General features: G+C 33.7%; 1 protein-coding gene across 2 annotated transcripts in view; it reads right to left on the bottom strand.

Annotated features, from left to right (window-relative positions):
• Positions 1-21,036, bottom strand: part of LOC149801600 (non-canonical pre-mRNAs endonuclease FASTKD5, mitochondrial-like) — a 35,669-nt gene extending 14,633 nt beyond the window's left edge. Inside the window, exons 1-4 of one of the 2 annotated variants that reach the window (XM_089955856.1) lie at positions 20,756-21,036; positions 8,401-10,033; positions 4,022-4,143; positions 15-183 (exon numbers count right to left, since the gene is read on the bottom strand). In XM_089955856.1, the coding sequence (XP_089811982.1) occupies positions 15-183; positions 4,022-4,143; positions 8,401-10,018 (1,909 nt within the window). In that variant the 5' untranslated portion in view covers positions 10,019-10,033; positions 20,756-21,036. Of the gene's footprint in view, positions 1-14; positions 184-4,021; positions 4,144-8,400; positions 10,034-20,413; positions 20,729-20,755 lie in introns of those variants that run through there. The other variant, XM_089955857.1, reaches the window with a different exon arrangement.
• Positions 21,037-21,445: the final 409 nt, after the last annotated feature.

The following is a 21,445-nucleotide window of genomic DNA, read 5'->3' as shown; positions in this document are numbered from 1 at the left end:
ACTCCTGTACTTACCTGATGTTGAATAATGGGGAAGCAAAAAATCCACAATGATGAATTTCTTGGCATCAACAATTGATCCCAGGTCTTTGACAACATTATACACAAGTTTCTGCCGTTCACTTACTGGGTTTCTAGTGTAAGCTTCTTCTGGAGGACCAACGTAAAAGGTTTGAGATGATTTCTGAAATAAATGTCCACATTTACTGCTATGCAAAAAATGTAAAGGAGCGGTATACCAATGTACATGGTGAAACTGGCCACCCATGGGTAAAAAGCAAAACTGGCCTTTCGACACCGGTGACCTCTGTATAAAGGTTTACCTTTTTAAATTAGTTTCTGAATAAACAAAATGCACTGAATACTATTATTATTAAGCTTTGTTTGCACTATTTAACAAAATCATTAAGTACATGTATATGTTGTTCTCCTAAATTAACTGTTAAGTGTTTCAAACAAAATTACTTTATCCTGTTCGCTTTAATCCATCATATAAAATTAAATTAGCATCAAGTTAAAATAAGCACTGATCTTAATTGGTTTTGTGCACCATGACCCAGGATTTATTTTCTGAACTGATGCCTGTCGTATTCAAAATAATTTCCAAAACATTATGCCCAAATGATCATTAGGTTTTTAAGCTGTACCTTCATTTCTTAATTCCTCCAGTATTCAGAAATTTCCAACCTTCTTCTATATCTCTGAGAATTGCCTCATAAAATTTTCAGTTCTAGAAAGACCTGGCTTACCTATGATTAGCAAGGCTTATTTATTACACACCTCATCTTGTGTTGAAATATCCACTTAAGTGTGAAAGATAACTTCATTTATAATAATAGAATTTCTTAAGCGACTGACCACTTAATTTTCAAGATAAGGAGGGAAACCAGGGAGTTTTTGAGAAACAAAATTTCAACCTACAAATAGCTTGATAAAACAATTATTGCTCTAGTTTGCTGAAAAAAGAACTAATTATATCCATTATTTATTATGAACAAAATTAATCAACTTGAAGTAAAAGGAAATAAATTATCCTGTTTTGAAAAAAAGTTCCAGGCCCCATCCATGCACACGAAAATCATATGGTCAGAACATTAGCAAAGCATGAAAAATAGGTCAATGCAACCCAGCTATCATGAAAAATACATCTTTATCCTAAAATCAACTTTTATATGTAAATGTCAGGACTATATTTCAGATTCACTGACAACTAGCAATTTCTTTTAGTCATCAATTGAGCTACTGTGTCTATCATCAATCATTTATTGTCTGTCAGTTAGCACAGATTTCTTATTACCACTCCTCCTAAACTACTTGGAAGGCTGCCATGAAACTTGACACACATATTCATCGTAAAGTCATTTTGGTCCTGCTTGGACATCTAATATGGCCAACACGATGGCCATCTTGAAAATTTTATCACTATTCACCTGAATGGATGATCCAAAAACTTTTATGATGTCAGGTTCCTAAATGAAACTACTGCCAATATGACATCCACTGTAGCCAGCATGGCAGCCATCTTGAAAATCTTGTAATCTCTCGTTTCCAAGATGGCCACTGACCATCAAGACAGGTGTTACTGTAATTCCATTTGAGACTATCCATTCAGGTGGCGCTCACCAGATAATATGTACTTTTGAGAGAGTGACGTATGTAAGGTGAAGTAGTTCGCATTTAAAACATGCACAGTGGAGAGAATGTTTGCATACCTCTATGCTACATTAATGTAATGTGGATGATATTTCTTTTGGATATTGTACTTTTGGAAATTTTACATGATTTAAGCATACTGCTAACTAAAATGACTGCTCCCTTGTGTTAAAAAATCAGTCTGAATTAGTCTAAAGTACACTATACATAGCAGCTATTAAAATAGGGAAAATGAATTTTGCCAGACTAGACAATACCAGCTTCTGAAAGTGCAATGAATGAATTACCAAATATATAAAATGTAAAAAAAGTTATCGGCTCTTTTTTATACAATTGACCTCTGAAGTTCAGGAAGTGAAAATGACCAAGTAGAGCTAGCACTTTTTTGAAAGTTGCACATTTGAAGTAAGGCCAAGCTGTATACTCTATAACCCATAGTACACCCATCAATCATACACCAAAATAAAGGGAATTAAAGGTTCTTTGCATTATACCTAAGATATACAAGGTCTTTTTTAAATAGCCAGTATAACCAGTGAGGAAAGCCGGGGACATTCTTTTTCTTTAAAATCCTAACCCTATGCAAAATGCGAAACTGTATAGCGCCACCTTAAAGAAAATAAAAAAATGTTTGCAATTATTTTTTTTTATTTTCATATAATTATGTATGATGTTCTGAATAAAATGGTACATTCATATTGCATTTCAGCATGAAAATAAGCTAATTATGATCATTTTTCTCTTGCTTACTTAATTTGCCATGAGGTATGTTTGTGTGAGTAGTGACCTTAATTATGGGGAAATTAGAAGACTTAGAATATAGGAATAGAGTCAACTTAAATTTAAAACTGTTGCAATAAGCGACAGAAATATATGGTGAAAATGTTTCTTTTCATTTATTTGCAATGAAATAAAAAATAAATGAAGAGAAAGTGAATTCGCTTCTTCCATATTAAACAATAGGCAAATATTTTACACTTTGACCTTTGACCTTTATGAAGCTGATGAGTTACCTCCCTTTTCTAATTGTAAAATTCATTGTTGATATCTCAGAAATAATTCTGGCTAGTTTCATGTTCCTGTCATTCAGCATAACACTGGTTGCTATGTTTACAAAATGTAATGTGCATTCTTAAAATAGCTCACTTTTATCATGGGGGGGGGGGGGGTAGGCTGGACTTGTTAGAGACTGACACTCATAAATACTGTTCTGTGGGGAAAAAGGCAGGAGAATTATTCATAAGGATTGTTTTGATGCTTGCGACTTAAATGTTTCAGCCATATAAACATAATTAAATCATAAAAAAATAATACCTACATCTTCTTTATGGTGGCGCTCACCAGATAATATGTACTTTTGAGAGAGTGACGTATGTAAGGTGAAGTAGTTCGCATTTAAAACATGCACAGTGGTGAGAATGTTTGCATACCTCTATGCTACATTAATGTAATGTGGATGATATTTCTTTTGGATATTGTACTTTTGGAAATTTTACATGATTTAAGCACACTGCTAACTAAAATGACTGCTCCCTTGTGTTAAAAAATCAGTCTGAATTAGTCTAAAGTACACTATACATAGCAGCTATTAAAATAGGGAAAATGAATTTTGCCAGACTAGACAATACCAGCTTCTGAAAGTGCAATGAATGAATTACCAAATATATAAAATGTAAAAAAAGTTATCGGCTCTTTTTTATACAATTGACCTCTGAAGTTCAGGAAGTGAAAATGACCAAGTAGAGCTAGCACTTTTTTGAAAGTTGCACATTTGAAGTAAGGCCAAGCTGTATACTCTATAACCCATAGTACACCCATCAATCATACACCAAAATAAAGGGAATTCAAGGTTCTTTGCATTATACCTAAGATATACAAGGTCTTTTTTAAATAGCCAGTATAACCAGTGAGGAAAGCCGGGGACATTCTTTTTCTTTAAAATCCTAACCCTATGCAAAATGCGAAACTGTATAGCGCCACCTCAGGAGGAGTAGCAATACCAGGATTTTAAAGATGGCTGCTGTGGCAACCATACTGGATGTCAGATCAGCACCATTTTCATTTTGGACCAACTGGATATCATAAGGTGTCTTTCAATGAATCCACCATGTCGATATGGATATCCCTTCAGGAGCTACAGTGATAATAAATTTAAAATAAAGCTTCAGGGCAATCCTCCATGTAGCCATGGAGAAGTAGTGATAAAAACTGTGCTAATGGATGGAATTGGATGGATGATGACCAGTGGATAGCAGGCCATCCCATAAACTCTCCTGGTTTGTAACTAACAGAATTAAAATATGATTTGGCACTGAATTCCACCCTTTGTGACATTCTGGTTGAAGTTTGCAGTCCTAACTTTAGCTAACCATAAGACATCGTTCCATCAAGTCAGGAGGAAGGAGGTTTCCCCTGTATGACGGACACTCGATCCTCACACTTTGGTCCAGATTGAACAGGTCAAACCGAAAATCAATTTCTTTAAGGGCATCTGAAAGGAAATATGGATACAAGTGTTTGAGTATTTTACTGTTGCCCTTGATATTTCTTACGACACAGAATTCCACAATGTCCTGAAAGTAAAATCAAGGTAATAATGATGGCACAGCTAGTATTATATCCAAGCTATTACTAATAATTATGGGGCCCCGAGTGGTCTAAAGCACTCACCATTCCGGATCACTGCCATCTCACCTCTGTCGGCGTGGGTTCGAATCTCACACTTGACTAATGTGGGTACATGAGAAAGCCTGCCAGTAACTTCTTGTGGCTTGGTGGTTCTTCCCAGGGTTTTCCAAGGTTCTTCCTCCACCAGTTATACTGGCCACCATGTATAGCCTATCATGTGCTGAAAAATAACATTAAAGCCTACAACAACAGCAACAACTAATAATTACTTCACACCTGCCACATTATTATATCCATGTTTTTTAATTATTACGTTTTGCAATTTACAGTCATAGCACATTGAGGATAAGATTTTAGTAGAAGTATCACTAATAATTACTTCACACAAGCCACATTCCCACACTATGTTGAGGAACTTTTTTGGTGACTCAAAATTATGTTTGTAGGTCCCAATTGAGTGTGTGTGTGTATGATTTGGAAGTTTAACATAGCTTTAACAATTTTCCAGTCGTACCACTAAAACGTCTGCAGTGTGACAGTTTATAGTGATGTTTAGCATCGGATCATCAGCACCCAATTACATTATCCTGACGCCAGGCAGACCAGTCCCAACACTAACCTCTTAATGCCGAGTGCCAAGCAAGGCAGCTGCTAGTACCATGTATGACTTTTTTTAGTGTGACTTGGCCGGGGTTCAAACCAACCACCTCCTGCATCCAAGGCAGACACTTAAATGACTTTGGCCACCAAAGTGGTCAAGTCCCAAGGGAGATCAGCACAGACGACCCATGACGTTATCAAAGTTATCTTTTCATAAAAGCCTATAGAAATTTCCTGAAAATTCAAATTTGATAAAAAAGAAAAGATGTTTTCTTTGTCTCATTAAATACGCTTACAAACAAAATTTAGTAGTAATACGCTTTGAACTGACTTAATATCGATATGATGTTTGCAGTACATGCAAAAATAAAATTGTCTCCCCTGCTCCTGTTCTTCACAAAGTCAAAATCCATCCAAAGGTTCTGAAATTTAGTTTTCCTGAGCTTTGCTCACTCTACAAAACATCCTTCACTGAATCACACTGTTTGGACATTTTGCCTTCAAAAATTAATCCCAACCATACATGATTCTAACACCAAAATAATTTTCCTTTGTATTTTATACACCATGTGAAATCAGAGTTCAAGGAAACATTGATGCTGATCTTGAACTTGTCATTATTATTTAATAAAGATGGCTTAAACATCCTCACTATGATGTGTGTTCTTCACCAAGCAGCTCTTTTATTTACCTAGCTTCAAAATAACTGGCTTGTTCCACTTAAAAGTATTTTACTTTACCTAAACAAAATAGCATTTGGGCTCTCCAATATCAGTCTTCAAAGGATCTAACATGACACAACCCTAACTCTTCTCATACAAGTGAGCAATATTTGAAATGGTTGTTGTTTTTCTCTGGGATTCTTGCCTTTTAATTGCCTTATCGATAATCAGCTTTATGAACTGCCATTGGTAAAATTTTACAAAGGCTCCAAACAGGACTGTTTACTTTTTATACAGACTACATGCAAAGGACATAATAAGTGGAAGCAAAAAATGTCTTTCTCGATAGCTCTATTTTAATTTTACTGCTGAAATAATGCTTTTAAAAACATGAACATGTTGGGGATTTTGGAGTAAAAAAAATCATGTTTTTCCTCTGACATGTGTTATGGCAGGTATGTTACTTTTGTGGATGTAATTTTTTTGCATTTTTGCAAACTGTGCTGCTACTAGTTAAACAGATGTGGAAAGGGATTCTCCCGACTTCATGATTTATGGAATATTTAAATTTATAATTCAGAGGAACCACTAAATCCACCAGAACTGGTACCCCATAAACAATGTATTACATTTTGTCCATCCATCCAGTCGACCCACATACTGAGAGTGATCCATGCAAAAAAAACATAGGTTCAACCATCGATTTATCCATAAAATAAAGCAAATCCATGCCGACAGATGGTTGGGACCAGCACAGATAAAACTTGTAGAATGCTATGATCCATACATATCCCTGCAGATCTGTGACAGATGGGCAGAGCACACATGGCTGCAACAGATCAGTGTATGTAGTCCCAAATACAACATCTGTGGCCCCCTTTAATTTTACATGCTGTACTTGATAGAATAAAGTCTGAAACAGGTGTTACCGTATGTTTCGTCCAACAAATCAGCTGATCTATAATTTTTGTTAATGAGTTCGCTCCATGCAATCCAGATGTCATTACTGATAAAAATTGTTGGATATTTTTACTGACTGAGAAGCTACTTTTAAACATTTTCACGTGTAACTGGTAGATGTAAATGACTTCTCAACAAAGATAATTGTACTGTAGTTAGGTTCACTGATCATGGTACAGAAAAGTCATTGATGTTGAACCTTTGTGTTTTGCTTAAAGTAAAATGTAAATTTCTTATGGAAAGATTTCATAAAATCAATGGGTCTGAGATTTAATTAAAAGAAAAATGTATCCAATTTGATAGCACTAGCAGGAGAAGCAAAATATGAGCTGATAGGACGCAAGCTCGAACAAGTCTGCATACTAGACATCTCAAAATTACCATACAAATACCAGATACAAAGACAAAATAGAAAACTCTACATTATTTGTTCATCTGAAATATAGTCAAGTGGATGATTTAGCAATTAATGCGTACAAAACATCATATATGCACCAAAAAGAAATAATGATAAAACAAGAAGTTCACAATTACAATATTAACTGTAAAACAGATTGTGTAAAATGAAAACTATTTCATACCAAAAAGGTCGGAAAGAATACAGCTTATGTAGTCTACAATAAAGATGTGTACATAATTTCCATCATAAACAACTTCTTCATTACCAGACCCTAGTAGATCTCCTCCACCATATCAATGTCAACATCAGCAGCATTGGTATCACTGGTAATGACATCTGTCTGCCCACTAAATCCCACTACAAAACAATACAATCTGTGGAAACATTATGCCATGCACAAGAATACTGACTGCAGACAATACATTTCAATTTTATCGTCAAGGCTCATGATTTATCATTGGATTAGAGCATGTTCTGTTTCTCATATTTATCTTTCATCTAAACACAAATTATTTACCGCTCCGGTGGCCTAGTGGTTAGAGCATCTGTCTCGGAAGTAGGAGGTCGTGCATTCGCTCCCTGGCTGAGTCATACCAAAAACTTACAAAAATGGTACAAACAGCTGCCTCGCTTGGCACTCAGCATTAAGAGGCTAGTGTTAGGACTGGTTGGCCTGGAGCCAGGATAATGTGACTGGGTGGGACATCATGCTACATGTCTGCGGCATAATGCCCCAATGCTAGACATCACTATAAACTGCCACACTGCAGACATCATAGCAATATGACTGAAATTTTTTTAAAGCTACGTTAAAAAAATCCTAACCACACACACAAGAATTATTTTTCCAGAACAATCAGAATTAAAAGGAGCACAATAAATTTACTTCAAGCTGTACTTGTTTAGTCTACATACTGGTTACAGAATGGTAGCTGAACTAAAGAGTATTTTTAATTATTTTGTCAAAATAGAAGTAAAGAATAAAAACATCTCTTTGCATAATTAATTGTACTGAACCAGTACCCAATGACTCGAAGGTACCAGCTATGAATGAGGTGTGATTATCATGGCTTTGCTATCTACTGCTTATGAATGCGGTGTGATTATCGTGCTTTTGTTACCCTGTGCATTTGTTGTTACATCTTTTATCCTTAAATGACCACCACTGTTTATCTGGCTTGGGCACATCATGTGATAAAAACATTATGAGCTAATTTTCTCAGTGAACCACACAAATCAAATGCTATAACCAATGAAACATTGTCACAAAGAAATGCTATAACAGATCCTTTGGAATACAAGGTAATTAAGAACTTGGCCAGGGATATTAAAATCAAACATTCTAACAGAAAATGCTGTATCCAAGAAAATAAAAAACAATCATTACTGTATGAGGATGGTTCCCTTTGCCAACAAAAAGAATGTATTGCGAGACCAACAGGTTTTACAAGTAAAGCATCAAATGTACTGTAACTGTATTGTAATATTGTTTTTTTACCTTTGATCCTCTCCTGTATTCTGTTGCTGAAGAAGTAATGAAGCATTTCTGGTGGGTAATAACCAGTCTGTGCTAGACCCAATAAACACTGCAAAAAAGCCCGTGGAAATTGCATGGTTTCATCTTTTCTTCTGTTCATTATTTCCTCAGCAGACATATTACAAAATTTCTTCACTCTAAAATCATCTGAGTTTATACTACATATCAAGAACAGCAAAGTAGAAAGCTCTTTCAACCGAAAATCAGAGAGATTGTCTGAGCAAACCTTGTCGAGAATAATATCCAGTAAAATCTGTGGCATCCATCCCCCGTGTTGATAAAAGTAGAAGACATGATGGATGCATATGATATCCAGATGAGGAATTCGAGAAGTCAGTGCACTGATGAAACCTGGGTCAGTGAGTGCATTAAAAACATATACATTTTTAGAATAGAAGCCTCTGTCAAAGCACAAACGCAGACACTTAAATATGGATGAAACTGGAAAACTATTTGCTCCTATGATTCCTTTTTTCAAGGTGTCTGCAATTTTGCACAAAAGAGATTGAGACAAATATGGTACTTTAGTCCTAAAGAAACCTAAACAGATAACACCAACTTCATCAAAGCAAAATTTGTCCCAATGAAGATTCAAATTATCACATATATTCGAAGCCATTCCAAATGGCAGTGTACCTGCAAAAGTAGCATAAAATGAAGTCAGTACAAGCTCCTGTGGTTCTAAGGAACTCAAATTTTTTTCAATTTTGGAAAATAAAGCTGACTGCCACTCTCTACTAACTCTTTTGCTGTGTTTACCCAATGGTAATGTTAAGAAGTGTGCAGCCAAAAGGCACTGAGCAATGTTCCAATCCTGAAATCTTTTTAAATACTCATCCTTTATAATGGCTGAAAACAACAAAGGCATTTCTTCACTATCATACCAGAGCATGACCTTAAGTGCATCAAAAAAATGTCCATTTTCCATACTGGGAAGTGTCTCAGCTAACAGACTATAAAATCTCTGAAAACATTCTGTGAAACGGAAACGTCTTCTGTCTTCAATGGGCAACTTTGAAAGCTTATCTAAAAATTCAGTCATAATCTGCCATGAAAAATTTCCTTTGTTTAAAACTGAAGAAAGGTCATTGTGCAAATCAACTCGAGTGTTTTTTCCTGTTACCTGGAAGATGTCTACCAGAATAGAATTTTTTGTCTGTATTGGAAACATGAGTTTTGCATAGGCAGGATTCTGCACCAATACATTATGATAATATCCCTTTTCCTCTGGATAAAACATTTTTGTACCATAGATAAAGTCTGTACGCTTATTTATATCATCTATATCTGGCTGAAAGGATTTGGAATGATTAAGGTGCAGACAACGATATGGTTGTGAGGCTTTTCCATAACTGTACATATGACTTCGACCACATCCAGAGGTGACCCAAGGGTGAACAGTCTGACCTGCAATGCAGCTGTAAATACTTCTAGCTAATGTAATGAACTTTGCTATTCCACACCTCTCAGAGGGAATATTCACATGTGAAGGGAAATTGCAAGACATATGTGGCCATAGCCTCCTAAGATGATGGAGATGGGAGAGTGTATTCAACATCACTGCAGCTATGGTCATCATTCACTTTTGTCCCCTCTGAAATGACAAACATTTCCATGTTAAATTGTTAGCAACTAATAAATTAATTAATAGCAAGGAAATACTGACTTCCATCACAATGTTTTTCCATTTACAGGAATTAACCCACCCAAAAAGGCTAGTTAAAAATTGCAAACAGTTGCTATCAATAAAGAGGTGTATTGCTGACTAAAGCAATATCAAATGCTGATAGTACAGTATCTCAAGTTCTCTAGTATGTCTGACAAAGACTGATATTACCATGTCTTTGAAACTTGTGACATGCCGATTACAAAAGACACCCAGAAAGCATCAATTCTGCAAGTACAACAGATACAGTTAATGTGAATTTATTTTTAAATGGCCTCATATGACAAATTCAAATGAAACATTTGTTTTGAACAACAAGCAATATAAAGATTTTTTGGCTCTTCAGTTTCTTAGAGGCCCCATACATTTTAAATGGTCAGTTGTTTTTCTTAACTTTGCATTTGTTTTGTATAGGTAAGTGAGCATTGGTCCATCACAAGGGCCCATTAATTTCTGAAGATGGGAGATCCCTGCCTACAAGAAATAAAAACAATTTGGAATCTCCAAGAAGTCTCATTAGGCATGGGAATCAAACTGCAGTAGGATTTAGGCTTGATAAATATATATCTAATAATAACATACATGTATATTTTTAGGAGATAATGTTTTCTTTAGAATTTAAATTTTCTAGTCTTGACTTTTTATCTTCTCAAATTACATACTGTATCAGTTATACATTGAATTGTATCTGTATTTCTAGTTCAATACTTATTTTGAAAAACTCTAGTGTATTGAGAATCCATAACCAACTTTGAATTAAACAACCAAAGAAGATGAAAATATAGTTGTGGACTCTGAAGAATATCTTTCAGCCTATTGGTAATACTACTGGAACATCTTCATGGATATTTGTCCTACCTGTCAAGGAGATATTTCCCAAACATTGTGGTAATACTACTGGAACATCTTCATGGATATTTGTCCTACCTGTCAGGGAGATATTTCCCAAACATTGTGGAACATCTTCATGGATATTTGTCCAACCTGTCAGGGAGATATTTCCCAAACACTGTGGTAATACTACTGGAACATCTTCATAGATATTTGTCCTACCTGTCAAGGAGATATTTCCCAAACATTGTGATAATACTACTGGAACATCTTCATGGATATTTGTCCTACCTGTCAAGGAGATATTTCCCAAACATTGTGGAACATCTTCATGGATATTTGTCCTACCTGTCAGGGAGATATTTCCCAAACATTGTGGTAATACTACTGGAACATCTTCATAGATATTTGTCCTACCTGTCAAGGAGATATTTCCCAAACATTGTGGAATATCTTCATGGATATTTGTCCTACCTGTCAAGGAGATATTTCCCAAACATTGTGGTAATACTACTGAAACATCTTCATGGATATTTGTCCTACCTGTCAAGGAGATATTTCCCAAACATTGTGGAACATCTTCATGGATATTTGTCCTACCTGTCAGGGAGATATTTCCCAAACATTGACCATATATAATGCCCATGAGATAAAATGTTTTTCTATCCTCTGACCCTAGATTCTTAGTACCTTAACAAACAAGATCAATCACCTGCCTCACTTCGACCTACCTAACACAACTGCAGCAGTAAAGAAACCTGACTCAGTAGTACGATTTCTTTAAAAATGTCTTAAAACACTGTTGATCAAACATCTTAAGAAAACAAATGCAGGCCTGAGATAGCTCACTTGGCTGACATCACCATGCCAAAACACAACTGCAGATTGACAATAAATCAGACTCATGAGGATGGTCAATTGTTACATTTTAATTGTAATATTTAAATGCATCTGGGATTAGCTAATGTTCTGGCCCCTAACCTAGCCTCAGTTTATTAGCTGCCAAGTCGAAAGATTCTTTTGATGCATGTAACTATCTTTAGGCGAGTTTGACATTAATCGTTAATAATATAATATGTTAGATTTCAATGACATGCATGTTTGGAAATAATGGCATTCATCACTATCGATTAACCACCAGGATTTCATTCAAAGTATAATCAATAAACAGAAAATGTAACACCCACAAGTGGTGTGTTTACGATCTGTTGTTTATGTGGTAATTAATAGAAGACTGATACATATATACTGCTTGGAAAACAATTAAGTGGATAAAAGAAACGTGGTCTCAATCTCAAAAGTTGGCCTTTCAAATATTTTTATACATGTTGGTGATTTCCATATGACTAGATAATAAGACTGCTCCAGTGACCTAAGTTGTAAAAGCATCCACCTCAGATGTGGGAGGTTGTGAGTTCAAACCCTGACCAAATCATACCAAAGACTTATAAAAATTGTACTAACAGGTGCCTTGTTTGGCATCAGCATTAAGAGGTTAATGTTGGGACTGGACAACCAGGTGTCAGGATAATGTGGCTGGGCGGGACGTGATGCCACGTCTGCAGCATGATGCTCCAGTGCTAGACATTGCTATAAACTGTCTTACTACAGGCATCAGAGCGATATGACTCAAACTGTTAAAGCTTCATTAAAACTTTAAAAAACACACACATGATGATAACTGTTAAGCACATTGATAAAATTAGTGTTCAATCTTTCCGTTGGGAGTATAAATTAATCATAACAATCTTAACTTAATATACACTCTAGTTTTCATTATTCTTCATGTAGTTGATAAAATGAGTCTGCTATCTTATTTAAACAGAAAAATAAAAATAAATTAATGCAGCTCTGTTATTTGTTGTTTAAAAACAATTTCCATCCATCTCCCTCTCTACACTTAAAAATGCAGCTATTTCAAAACCAGTTTCAACCTGACAAATTTTGGGGCAAGCTTAATTTTCCCAAGGACAAGATCAAATTTCCAGTCAGCTTGCCTTGAGCATTGTCTTTTTGAAAATTTATAAATCCATAGCTTAAAAGAGATTTTCAACTCAAGTTCTTCATACGTGACTTTTTGGCAGGAATCTCAGATTTAAATGTAAAATACAGACATTAATAATCATTAACCTGACACAAAAGTATCATTAAAAATGCATGAAAATACTATGTTGAAACTGTTCTGAGTTGATCTTTGAAAATTAAAACAACCAAGAGCAGAGTAGATATTGTATGAAAACTACCAATGGACAAAAGGTAGTGTTTACAATAGAGACATAACAGTGCAGGATATTAACAGTCTTATAAATGTCCTGTTTAAGTCACTTCAAACTGAGACAAGGAGAAGTTCACTTTGCTTTCTCTACATATTTGGTGTTTAAAAATTTCCTGTACAACGATATAATTTGCCATAACTGGTCGCAACATAATACAACTTATCCGAATAATAATCCTGATAATAAGCTCATGCACAGAGAGAATAATTAAGCTATTATTAGTTGTTTGCATAAATAAAATAAATTTTAAAAAATAAAAAAAGACAATCAGGTCAAGCAGAAATGAACTCAATTTTGGACAAGGTCAAGTCCAGCACACAATGCTACATTACAATAACATGTAATGGAATAAGAAAATTTAAAACTAACAGAGAAACAATTAAACTAAATATACATAACAATGTGTATTTTCATTTATTAAATTAAATGTATTAAAAATGTACAGTACAATTTTTGGTGTGTAATGTAATTTCGAGGTTAGACTAGGACTTAGTAACTAAGTTAGTTGTATTTACCAATAACGGGTGATATCTAGAGGCAATGGTAGGTCTATTTGATTAAATAATTTCATGATCAGGATAGGCAAAAAGAGGTAAAATTTAAATTATTTTGAAGAAAAGAAAACCAATTCATAGCATTTACTGTGAATATCAATCTATTCTAAATATTAACATTATAAAGAACAAACTATTGACTGTTCTATATCAATATATTTATTAAAAGAATCATAAATATTTCATAAGAACAATGCCAGTTCCTTCTCTCGCACTCTCTGATTTCACAATTTAATACTACTTCATGAACTGAATATTATTGCTAAAAATTAATTAGAATTATTAGGTATTTACAAAATTTACATCCAAATGTAATGTTGCATTACATACACAATTCACACCATAGAAATGCAGATCTACTGTGATAATAAATTAGTGGAAAACCTTCACAATATGAAAAAGTGAATAATTAATTTTTCAAGAATTTTGTCCATATGACTGACATCCTTTGTAAAACTGGAAGTATTCAATGTAAATTATTTTCCATCTGTTTATATTTTGTCATTAATTTTAAAGATATGAAAACTGACCAAAACTATCTTATCATAATTTAATTTTAAAGTGGCAATTTTTGTGATTTCAGATCAACATACACAAGTACAAGAATACTATACTGATTATGCACTATTTTAAGAGTAAGACATAATTTCAACTTATGTCCGACTCATCATTATGGTATTTTATGAAAAAAAATGATTGGGGGAGCGCACTTAAACAAGGTAGATATGGCTTCAGAAGTACCTGAAACAATGAAAAAGTATATTTATTATTAAAGCTGAATGTTCACAAAACATTTCTATATTATCCTATTTAAGAAAAAGGCAAATTTCAGCTTGAAATAACTACGAGGTCAAGATTTTGAAAAAAAGTGAACAAAGAATAATATTAAAATGGTGGATAGTGCATGTGTTTGAATGCATGCTGTGAATTTATTTGAAACTATATCATAAAGATGAGTTCAATTTTGAATTCTACGCACACAAATTATGCATAAACATTAAATTTTTAGAGCAACATATAATTTTAACATGGATGACTCCAGAATATATTATTTCAAACAAAGATTGGGGGGGGGGGCACTTGATAAAAAGGAACAGAAAGCATCAGAAGTACCTGGAACATAGGAAAAGTCTATTATTCTTATGGCTGAATGTCATCTTGAAATAACATGAGGTCAAGATTTTGCAAAAAGTGACCAATACCAATATTAAAAATGTTGGACGGTACATGTGTTTGAATTTTTCCTGTGAATTTATCTGAAAAGATAGCATGAAGATAAGTTTATTTTTAGATTCAGCATAATCGCAATATGTAGAAAACATTCCATTTTTATTTATCCTAACATTCTGTAAAATTTATCCATGTTGCTACTTGTGGGACCACAGGAGTCTTTATCAATAAAGCACGATGAAATCTCTGACAACACAAAATCACCTTATTGGTTAATTACTGGTCCTACTAAATATTGATAAGCCTGACAATGCCACACAAAGCCTGTAAGCACCACACAAAGCCTGACATGGCCACACAAAGCCCGACAGATCCTGACAAACCCATGCAAAGTCAAATTGAAAAAGTATATTTATACTGTTAATTATATTGAGGAATAAATTAACCAACCCGAAATACTAGTTTTCATCATAATTATGCCAAAATAATAACCAAAAACTAGGTGATACAGTTCAAATTCAAACAATGATTAAGTATTCATAGTCTTGACAGAATCATATTTAAATGTTTGTTATTATTTTATAAATTGTTCTTTTGACTGATTATGGACAGAAACTGCAATTTTCTAATACATGTTATAACAAGTTATAAATTTTTATCTCTACTTTTGTCTATCTTCGACACAACATAACAAAGGTACACAAAGCCAGAAAATTCATATTAGGAAGGTGTATTTTTGCTGCAATATCAGATTGATAAAAAAATCAAGCAAACCGAAACACTACGGTTATACACGTACCCCATTAATAGACCGCGAATTGCAAGATTAATTAATCTGGATAATAACAAAGTCCCCCCAAAAAATCAAATTTGAAATGTTTTGTATTTTTATAAGCTACTATGGAAATAAAATGCCGTATCTTTAAGTACGTCTTATTGAGTTATCAAACATATGTTTGCAAACTCAACAAGTGTGTCGATGTTTGACAAAGCATAACAAAGGCACACAAATCCTATCAAAAACACAACCAGAGTTTATATATATATATATAATGCACACAATTCCTATCAAAAATGTAACCAAAATGTTATATATATATATATATTCCATAAAATATTGACAGAAATGGCAATTTTTCACACAGGCATACAATGTCATGAAATGGCAGACAAAATTATGCAAAGTCATCACTGAAAGTAATGTTATTCCTAACTTGGAAAGTAAACCCCCAAAATATAACACCTGTATACCTTTGAATAACTAACCAATTAAAAGCATGCAACATGCCAATGATGCCTAATTATACTAGGGGACACATAAATATTGGTATATAAAAAAAAAAGCAGGTTACTCCGTGTTAGCTTCATCGGATATATTTTACATCTCTCTAAATTATATTTCTTGTTTATATTTAACAAACATCTTATTTAAGTTTAAATTCCAAAATGATACGTGCTTCTGCTCAAAAAAGACAAAAATGAACTGGCCTTATGCTGTATGTGGACTTAGTTGTGCTGTTGGTTCCTTTATTTGTGCTAAGTCTAAGTGTTTGATGTATGCAAAGTGTGATGGGTTGACATGTGATTTAAAAACTATTTCTGGATAATACCCTTATGAGTGTCGTGTGTGCATTCGTACAGCCAACAGTGCAGTGTACAACTATGAAAGCTCGATGAACAGTCCAAATACGGTTATTATTACTATTATTCTTATGTTGATTATCAAAAAGGGTTTGTCCATATCAACATGACAGAAACCCACTTATAAATTAGTAAATGAAAATAGTAATAAAATGCTTATTATACCAAAACCGATGTACGCAAATGTTAGAGATTGTAAGAAAACGCCAAATAGCTTTGATAGAAATATTTAACTGCCCAGCTGAGGTAAGGCAAGGTTGTTTTATTACATATTTTATTTTGATTATTTATAAACGATTTAAAGACATATATTTCTGACCAGAATAACGGTGTATCAGCAGAATCTATGTATAGTATGTACTCTGTATCAATGATATACCACGAAATGTATGCATTTTTCATTAAAAGGAAGCAAGGCTTGCACAAAGAGTGGTATATTTTGGATACAGCATATATACTATGAATAGTACTACTGTGTACTGACCGAATCAATGAATTCACATCCCAGCCAAGTGTGTCCACTACAAAATGTAATATCTTTCTGTGCCTATTCACAATCACCTCTGCATATTGATAAGTTGATTGTTTGCATTTTTGAGTTTCTATTTTTATTCACATTGATTAAATCAATATAAGTCACTTATAATTTATACATGATAGTTTTTATGAAAAAAGTAGAGCACTACAAAGATTCTTTAATAATGAATGCTCATCAATGCATTAACGTGCATGCCCATGGATATTAGCGCGGAATAAAATCTAAGCAAAATGACGAGCCAACAATAGGTAATTAAAACATTTTATTATACTTATTGCTGATCTAAGTCACTATTCTGCCTTAATTAACATTACTAACAACCATAAAATTCTCTCTCTCTCTCTCTCTCTCTCACTTTGGTTGGCTTGACTTAACATTTACCATCATCCTTCATCGGTATAGAGACACTGGTATTTCACAAGTAAAATCCTCTATTCTCATCTTTTTATGGAGTTTCGCCCCTATCTTGATATTTTTGGTCAACAGAGAGAGGACTTTGGATATTTTAAAACTGAATTATTAATAATTGATTTTGATAGCCATATAACAGGTTTAAGATACAACAACATCAACAAAGCCTTAAATACATTACATATGTGTGCCCCATAACCAAAATATTTACCTTACTGTGTCGACCAGCAACTGCAACTGTATCACTGATTATATAAACACTTTAGATAAGTCCCAAGGGAATTGTACAAATAAAGTTATGATGAATGATATCTTGTCGGTTACTTGATGCAATTTCAATATTTATTATCCAGCCCAATTTACTTTTCTCTTTCGAGACCGTGATCTTCTTTTTAGATGAAATATTTTCTTTTCTTTTTCTCGAGATAATTATTTTTTTCTCCAAATAATAACAAGGATATAATATTTTGTTTTGGTATACCCCTTCACAAAAGTTTTCATGGTTACCAGCTCCAATTATTATCGCGTTATTTCTTTGGCTGTAGTTAGTTTCGCGCCCAATAAGCTTCATCCAGAAGACATATTGGTCCTTCTAAACACAGCAAAGACACATATAACCATTGTGAATTATATTAAATATTAAATCATGTATTTTCTCAAACATTTTCTTCTTATCATTATTTGTACAATACTGTAACATTCTAACAGTATTTAATTACAGTTAGAGTAAGTTTATACAAATATCTTCCCAAATGGAGGTTGAATTTTCTTATTTATTAATTTTACTCTTTCTCCTTTTGTTTGCCAGTGAAACATCTTTGTGTCAATTTATAAAAAATATTTAATTACGCCAAGTTTTGGGAGAAAAAAAAATGACACAATCATGATGGGCAAATACATGGCAATTACAATATATATATATATATAGTGTTGATACAAAATTTATTTCAAAAAATATAACAGGATTAGAAAATGTTTTGCTTTCACTATGATCATTATTTTTTATCATCTTTTTAACTCAGTACAAGGATAGAAATGTTTTTAAACTTTGCAATACTGGAAATTATTTACTGTTGATGTAAAATTTATGGTATATAGTAGTAAAGTGCTACTGTATTCCATTAACACACGTCAACGCCTGTTACAATCACAAGTAGGTGAGTAAGACCGTTCTACCTTTAACTCAATTATCACATTTTATCATGCCATTTTTATGATACTGTGTGCCTGTGTGAAAAGAAACCATTTATGTCAACAGTTTATCATATACAGAGATTTTAAAATAATAAACATTCCAGTTAAGACTATGTCAGGCTCTGTATGCTGTTTTGGAGATGCAGTAAATTTGGAATTTGTCTCACAATTACCAATCATTCATTAAAATGTGCATAGCAAAGCCAACATTTTATTTTGTAATTTATGTGGCAAAAACACCATACAACAATAGTACACAGTTTTATTATCACTTTGTATGACTTTGTCAGGTTTTGTATGCCTTTCTTATGAAACACTGAAAGGTCTGTTGAGTTTGTCAACCTATGTTTTGATAATCAGTTAAATGAACAGTTGATAAAATAACAAACATTTCAAATATGTTTTTTTCCCCCGACTTTATCAGTACTTCATTATTTATAATTATGTTGAAAACTAGTCTTTCTGTTTGGTTAATTTATTCGTCAACATAATGTACAATATACATTTTCCTAATATGACTTCGCTCGACTCGGGTTTTGTCAGGCTTTGTGGCTTTGTCAAGCTTTGTATGACTTTGTCAGGCGTATATATAGAACTTATTGAAATACTGCATTTTCTTTCGATAATCATTCAAATGAATAATTTATCAAATAATAAACATTTTACATATGATTTCTTATTATTCGAATTCAAACTTATCTGCCAAATTTTATTGGTTATTTAATTCGGCATAATTATGTTGAAAACTAATCCTTCAGTTTGGTTAATTTATTTATCCATATAATTTACAACATAAATACACTCGTCTAATATGACTTTTATGACTATCAAGCTTTGTGAGGATTTGTTAGGCTTTGTGTGATTAGAATATATTGAAAAAATTGCATTTTCTTTTGATAATAAGTTAAATGAACAATTTATAAAGTAACAAACAGTTTACGTATGATTTTGTCAGACTTTGTCATTATTCGATTTCAAATTTGTACTATGTTGCCCAATTTTCGGTCATTTAATTCTGCATAAATATACTGAAAACTATTCTTTTGGCTTGGATAATTTATTCATCAATATAATTAACAATATAAATGCAGATTTTTTATTTGACTTTGCATGGCTTTGCGGAGCTTTGTTTGACTTTATCATGGTTAGCAGTACTTAGTAGGACCCGTAAATTACCGGTAAGGTGATTTCGTGTTGTCACAGATTTCATCGTACTTTACTGATAAAATGTCAGACTCCTGTGGTAGGACTAACCTAGTCCAACAATGTACGACATAGCACATGTTGTTTTTGTTTTAGTGCTAAAAACTGTGCACATCAACCCTCATAAAAGAAATATCGGGTGATGTGTCTTACATTGTAGAACTAGGACTAACACTGACCCTAAACTCAAGGGGGTCATTATGTATATCAAGGTCGACATCTTATTCAAATCCTTGCCGGATGCATTATTCAAATGTTCAATTTAAATAGTTTAGTATCATTTCTTCACCAGTATGATCTCCGCATACAGATTCCTAAATAATACTACTTTTTCTTTCCCTGCAAGCATGCATGAAATATCCCGAAAACTGGTGTACCCCGAAAATAGGTGTCATGACCACGAAGCCAACTACCGCACCACCTCTTTTGCATATTCACATTCAAAACATAGTCAAAAAATACAATAAAATAAATCATTAATAATATTCACCTTCTGCGAGACTAGTAAAATCGATTTTGTTTGGAAACTTTTGCAATAACAGCTCTCATCTGCTATTAATCATGACAACTGGGCCTGCCTCAATCACAAGGCTATCCATCTTCGCTAACCAAGGTGAAGATACCCCTATCGACACCTTGGCATATCGAGCAGATGTTTCTGTACTAAGGGTCTGTGAATTTCATTTGATGCGGCAAGCCACCGCATCCAAGCAAAATTAAGTTGTTCAAATTGAACACTGTTCCTACGTGATCGAAACAAGGGGAGTGCACAACTTGAAATGCACTGATAAATAAGCAATCTTTCAGTGTCGGTCCGTGTTTGCACACATACCTTTTCACTCAGATACACCTGTAATGGCTTCCCTCTGGTACAAAGTCATACTTTTGCTGTTAAACTTAAAAGTATTCTTTTCAGGTCAATTGCAATCACCGTTTTCCGCGGATGTACAAAGCACCTTGCTATTGGTTAATCGGAATCTATAGTAAGGGAGGCAACACAAGAAATCCAATGGATGTCGCTAGGAGAAAGCACCAATATAATATAATATAATATAGCTGTTCGATCCGCCAAGGTGTGGATAGGGTTATTGGAACCTTGGCTAGCGAAGGTGAGGGTTATCCGAACTGACAGACAATAACCTGAAATAAAATAATGTCAATCTGAAACAGCACGACCTTTTCCATCACGTCGAGAATGACGGATATGGCAGTAGTGAAGGGGGATATTATAGGGTCTATGGGACTTATCATTAAAAATACCCTTGGGACAATATAGGGTCTATGTAAATTTAACATGGAGAAAAATCGTGGGACAATATAGGGTCTATGGGAATTAACATGGACAAAAACCCTGGGAAAATATAGGGTCTATGTAAATTTAACATGGCCAAAAACCCCTGGGACTGTATAGGGTCTATGTAAAATTGAAACAGGGAGGGTCTCTATTTTTTTTTTTAAAAAAATAAAAAATAAAATAAAAAAAGGGGTAGGCAATGGAAAGGCTATCTCTTTTCGAGAAATA

This window comes from Sinohyriopsis cumingii, chromosome 4, assembly GCF_028554795.1.
Source record: "Sinohyriopsis cumingii isolate HCF-2022 chromosome 4, ASM2855479v2, whole genome shotgun sequence".
Lineage (NCBI taxonomy): Eukaryota > Metazoa > Mollusca > Bivalvia > Unionida > Unionidae > Sinohyriopsis > Sinohyriopsis cumingii.
This window is presented reverse-complemented; position numbering and strand designations above follow the sequence as displayed.